The sequence below is a fragment of the Babylonia areolata genome, chromosome 3 (genome assembly GCF_041734735.1).
Source record: "Babylonia areolata isolate BAREFJ2019XMU chromosome 3, ASM4173473v1, whole genome shotgun sequence".
Taxonomy (NCBI): domain Eukaryota; kingdom Metazoa; phylum Mollusca; class Gastropoda; order Neogastropoda; family Buccinidae; genus Babylonia; species Babylonia areolata.
Window position 1 is genome coordinate 19,943,895 of NC_134878.1, and position 6,000 is coordinate 19,949,894.

The 6,000-nt window shown below is 45.8% G+C and overlaps 1 protein-coding gene across 3 annotated transcripts in view; it reads right to left on the minus strand.

Annotated features, from left to right (window-relative positions):
* Positions 1-5,033, minus strand: part of LOC143279835 (dihydropyrimidine dehydrogenase [NADP(+)]-like) — a 47,029-nt gene extending 41,996 nt beyond the window's left edge. For 2 of the 3 annotated variants that reach the window (XR_013054957.1, XM_076584067.1), the window contains exon 1: positions 4,898-5,033. Coding sequence is in view for 2 of the 3 variants with exons in the window: in XM_076584067.1 (XP_076440182.1) it covers positions 4,898-4,969 (72 nt within the window). In the remaining variant the exon portion in view is untranslated. Of the gene's footprint in view, positions 1-4,080; positions 4,595-4,897 lie in introns of those variants that run through there. The other variant, XM_076584068.1, reaches the window with a different exon arrangement.
* Positions 5,034-6,000: the final 967 nt, after the last annotated feature.

Consider the following 6,000-nt stretch of genomic DNA (forward strand, 5'->3'; position numbering starts at 1 on the left):
ATCTCAAAGAGTGCTATGTTTGCCATTTTTTCATCCAAAAGATGGACAAGGCAAGAGAGGTCACAGAGCAACAGCAGTTTCTTTGAAGATCTCTTTCTGCTTTCGGTTGGGTGGGAAGGGGAGCTGATATGAGAAAGGGGGGAACTGGCATTGGGGGTGGTGGACCAAAGTGCATGTATTTACCAAATCAGGCTGGTTGTGAACAGCCGCTGTGGCAAAATGGTTAACATAGCAGACTGACAATTGGAAGGATACAGGTTCAAGTGCTTTTTTGGAATTTGTCCATGGGTGACTCCTACCCAGAGTAAAGTGTGTTACAGGCTGATATGGGATGACTAGGAGTGCAACCACACAGTCAAGGATCATCCACTTCATGAATGCAGCTTTGGAAGTGTTGATAAAATTTCATAATGATGCAGGTCTGTATCTATTGGGCCAGGTTGATGGCAGAATTTATCATAAAAGGAAGAAAAGAGTAGTCTTGCCTGGTATTCCTCAAACCTAAAAACAGACCTCCATAGCATAATTATCATCCTCATTCCTCACCAATACATAAAAATGGGTCCCAGATGGCCTTTCATGCTATGCTCTCATAATCATCAGTTTCAGTCTCCACCCACCCACACTTCCATGCTTGGGATGAGTTCCTGTCAATACGTTCCTCCCTGTTGATGAATGGTGGAAGGTGGCCGTGGTTTCCACCCTGGGAGGAATGCTCATTCTGTCTGGTTCCCCCATTCTGTGGCTATTACTATCAATTAAGTGATCGCTGTTATCAACCAGGTAAGCACGTAGCGTCTTCAACGAGTATCTTGAAACAGAGAAGGCACTGCTGATCATCACAGAATTGACTTGGTAGCAGGATCTCCTCTGGAGTGTGGACAGTCAGCGGTGAGACTGTGGCAGATCAGTGAACCGGGACGTAGATCACTAGATGTGTATGGGGCACTCGGGATGAAAAGCGTGGTCGTAATGTCAGTGAAACGATGCCACAGGTACTGGACCAGAAAAAACTAATAAACTTGTATGGGGAGGATAAAATAATAATACGTAACAGATTTGTTCAACTGGCAAGCTATATTGTCCTAGTTACAGACTGCCGGTGCATGGCGTTAATTTTCGGTGATTTTACGGCTCTTCCCCCCAAAAAATTAAAAAATAAACAGGTCTCACTCGCACAACGCGTTTGATGTCGTCTTCCGAGTCCTCATCGCTCTTAACTTTCGTGTACATACAGGTTCACAAGTATTCGTCACTTCCATTCCGCATACTTATAGATGTGTGTGTATATGTACGTTTACCGACATGTCTTACACCAGCAAAATAGGATTCACGGCCAAAGCGATTCACATCTGCTTTTCGGCCATGAACCGCAGCACATATTCGTCACTTCACGCAACTAAAATAGATACCAGTGTAAACAATGTACAATGCCTTATCTTACAGTAAAGTTTCCTCAGCTGATAAAGGTTAGTGCGGCAAATCGCTCCAGTGTCGGTGGGTTTACGTTGTTCAGATCTGGGAGCGATATATTGAACAGTCGTTTTGATCAAATCGACTGAGACAGCCGGAAAAGCCTAAGATTCATTCGCATAACATGAATGAAACGTGTTTTGTTGAAACACACGCAGTACCTAGCCTATTACCAGCTCTCATCTAACTGGACGTCGGTACATTCCCTCACTCTTAACTCTGCATCTATAGACGAGTCCATGTCAAGTTATGATTTATAATCCTAGTTCCCACTAATGTGGGATTTGTGAGATAATGTAACGGCAAAATACGATATCCCTCCCAGATCTAAAATTATTAACGTACAGTGATTGACTGTTAAAGTGATAAAGCAGTGAGACACAACTGGTCTCAACTGCGTGCACGACTGCAGGACAAATAAACATAGTTATGTAATCACGTCGATGTTTTTCAAGTTGTTGGGGGGGGGAGGGGGGGAAGGCCGGTATTCTCTTAACTGAGGCTAAAGCTTTCCTTTGGTAATGATAACAATTATTGATAAAAACACCTGTTTCGTTGGGAAGAAGGGGGAAAGGGAGGGAAGTGTTTAACACCTCCGTCCCGTCAGTTATAATTAAATGGACACCTTTGCCAAGGCTGCTGCTCGTATTTCATAAAACTCAGTCGACCGGTAAGCTTACGTGTGTCTGTTCTGCTGTCTCGATTGCGAATGTTTGCATGCATGACCTGCATGAGCGTTGCTTCCGTTCAGTTCAGTTTAGTTCTGCTGGGATGATAACAGAACCATCAATAGAATGATGTTGGTTGTACAAAGGAAGAAGAAGAAGAAGAAGAATGATAAATCAGTTATATGATAGCCGGTTCAGTTGTCACACCATTATTTATTATTATGATTATACATTGTTTTTGTCACGACGGTGAAAAGCCAATCTGATGAGGTGGGGAGTGGACTGAATGGTGGTTGGTGTGGGTGGGGTGTCAGTGGGTGAAAAGACATATACCCTGAGTAATACCGAAGACACCATCCGCCGTGGCGTAGTGGATAGCGTCGCGGACTGACGGTTGGGAGGACGCGGGTTCGAATCCCAGAATTGAGTGTGCTGTGAGCTTAAATGGGGAGACTGGGACAACACTGACAAGTGTCATCCTGCACTTCAAGGATGCGTCTTTGGGTGTCTTGCTCTAATTACCTGACCAACCCTGCAAGTGTCTGTATCTCACGGGCCTCAGTGGTTAACGCCGGGATATCATTATGACAGGAAGCGTAGAGTACAGCCTTGTCACGCAGTCCAAAACCAAAGTGGACATCCATAGCAACATCATGTCATCGTCATCACTGATTCTCCTCCTCCATCATCGTCATCAATATAAACGAAACAGTCTCAAAGTCTGTGGCCTTTCATGCCCTGCTCTTAGGGTGAGTCCTGTCAATGTCTTCAGTGTTGGCAGATTCATGGGGGGCTATTGTTTGAGGGACATGGTGGCGGTCTCCACTCTGGGAGGGACGCTCACTCAGATTGGCTCCGCGACTAGTCGTTAGTAGGGTTTAGTAGGTGGTGTCCTAAGTACGTTAAATCAGAAAAGGCACCACTGAACACCACCTAAGTGATTCAGCAGCAGTGCAGGATCTCCTCTGGTGTGTGGCCTCCTGGCGACCTAACATCGATGGTTCCCTGCGGACTGCCGATGCTGGAACTGTGACAGACGAACCCGGGTGTGGCCGTGTATGGGGGAATCTGAATGAGCGGCGTGGGACTAATGCCCCTTAAACGGTGCAGATGATGGGGCAGCAAAAATAAAAATAAAATAAAGATAAAGTAATACTGAAGACCGTGCCGACTTTCCGCATGACTGTCGGCCCGGGGCCAAGCACAAACGATCCAAGGACTGACTGGAAGTTATCTGTTCTTGCTTTTAGCAAGACACACAAAATCAAGATTAGTCTGTAACTGAGGACAGACACAAAATTATCGCTTCTGTAACAGAAAATATTACAAGTCAACTGAACAAATTCAGTCGCTGATTTAGCACTGAAAACACAACTTGATTCTGTGCAGTGATTCTAACACATTCAATCGGTGATGAAATAAAAGAACATGTCACATAACGATCTTTCCCTTCTCAGTTTATGAACCCCCCCCCCCTCTCTCTCTCTCTCTCTCTCACACACACACACAGTCTGGCTTATTGAAAATAACAATAGTAATGAATATATGCATGCTGTGTTTCAAAATCTGAAAAAAAGACAAGAATTTGAACAAACATTGCTCTCTCTCTCTCTCTCTCTCTCTCTCTCTCTCTCCAAGTTGTTGCAATGACACACAAGACACAGCCGAAATTATGGCAGTGATTTCATGGTCAGTTCATGGTCAGTGTTGTCAACCACTGATTACGCCAGCGTGTGTGTGTGTGTGTGTGTGTGTGTGTGTTGGTCTACGTTATATGTGTATACATAGGGTGCGTTTCAGTGCCCACGGTGTGCAAAATACTCGACTGAGTTTGCAAGCAGAGGATCGAGGCCTATCAATGTAACTGATCCCGGCGTGGTAGGCTGACTGACGGACAGAAGGACAATGAATGACGTTTGTAACGAGCACGCCAACTTACTTCAATATCCGGCAGGTCTTTGCTTATTTTTGCCATATCTCCCAGTCACTTTTTGCATCCAAAACTGTGTAGAAAACAAGAAATCAGTAGTCAGAAGATAACTGTGAGCCCACTATTTCCCAGGCCCGCAATTCGAGTTGTTCACTGATACGACGGGGTCCTGTCGCTCTGAAAGAGACGAAATGTGCACAACTGCAAGCAGACCGCGCGTTGCGGGAGCACTGCCTTTCTGTTTTTGAGCCAACCACTGAGACACCGTGTGCAGTATACAGGTGGACTCTGAGCTGGTCGACTGACGTCGGGTGCCACAGATGAGGCCTATCCAGCTCAAGTTAAACTGTGTCACCCGCAGTGTATGATAAACCTATTGGCGTCTACACCCTTAAGGTCAAGTTTGTTCGGTTGGAGTTGTTTATTGTATGATATAATGTAGGCTCAATATATATGGGGCTGCGATGCATGCTGGGAGGTCGGACACCCAACTTGATGACACAGGCTGGACATCACAGGTCACTCGGCCATCAACACAGCGCGAGCCTGAGCGGCGATCCTCGCTCGCGGGCGGCCCATCGCGAAGTTTTCCCTTGTTATACAAAGAGAGAAGTACTGCAAATACCCATATGTGTAAGCAATTGCACTCATACGGTGCAGAAATTAGTACCATTGACACAACTATATAGCGCACGTAAAAGAACCCACGGCAACAAAAGGGTTGTCCCTGGGGAGAGCAGCCCGAATTTCACAAATGGAAATCTGTTGTGACAAGAAGAGTAATACAAAAACATTCACAGATATAATCCCACCCCTCTTCACTCACTGAATCAAGATTCCCTTTTCTTGGGACATGGACCTCCCACCACAGTGGACACCGGGGAGGGGAGACAAACATCCGGGAACTGACTCACCCCCTGGAGCAATACAACGAAACCTTCACAAAGAGACTGAGTACCAACGCAAGCCCTGAACTATTGTTGAACAATGAACTGAAGACACAAAGGCCACTACTTTGTTAAACACAACTCGGCCTGCTGTGTATACTCGTAACTGATTAGGTGCCACAGGGTAGGTAGGACTGACATGTGGGCGACAGGGAGTTTTTTGTTGTTGTTGTTTTGTTTTGTTTTTCCCCACTTCTCATTTTTCTTCTTCTCTATGTATATCAGCCAGTCTCTTTCTGTAGTATGTTATGTTTGCGCTTCATGGTATTGTTTTAATCAACAGTCTGTTTGCGGTTCGGAATATCAGCCTTGGTGCACTGTGCGTAGTAAGTGGCAGCGCGTGCGTACTTGTCAGTGTGTGTGTGTGTGTGTGTGTGTGTGTGCGCGCGCACAAACAGGTACACAAAAACAGGTACACAAATATACATGCATGCTCTCAAGGCCTGACAAAGCGCGTTGTGTTGTGTTGTGTTGCTTCAGTGTCAGGCATCTGCCTCGCAGATGTGGTATAGCGTTTTCTTTTTCATCATGGATTTGTCCGAACTCAGTGACGCCTCATTGAGAAAATATAACTGTGTGTGCAGTGTGTGTGTGTGTGTGTGTGTGTGTGTGTGTGCAGTGCGACTGGAGCGCGCGCGCGCACCGAGTGACGTGTATGTGTTCCCAACGCTGCAGTATCCGACTAATGATTTTTGTCTTTTCAGTTCCAATGAAGAGAAGCCTATAGGCGTGGACTGGATGAAAAAAGTACACGATGAGCGGGTGTAGGCCTACATTATCCTCGAAAATGAAGAATATTTTCATACTGATCTTGTCCTCTCTCTCTCTCTCTCTCTCTCTCTCTCTCGCATGCACGCAAGGCACATGCACATGCAGGCACACACTGGCACAACTGATTCACATCACCGCATGCACTGGCACAGTTACCCACTGGAGTTAGTTTATTGACATGGCTCACTGACTTGCCGCGTGTAGTTTAAAC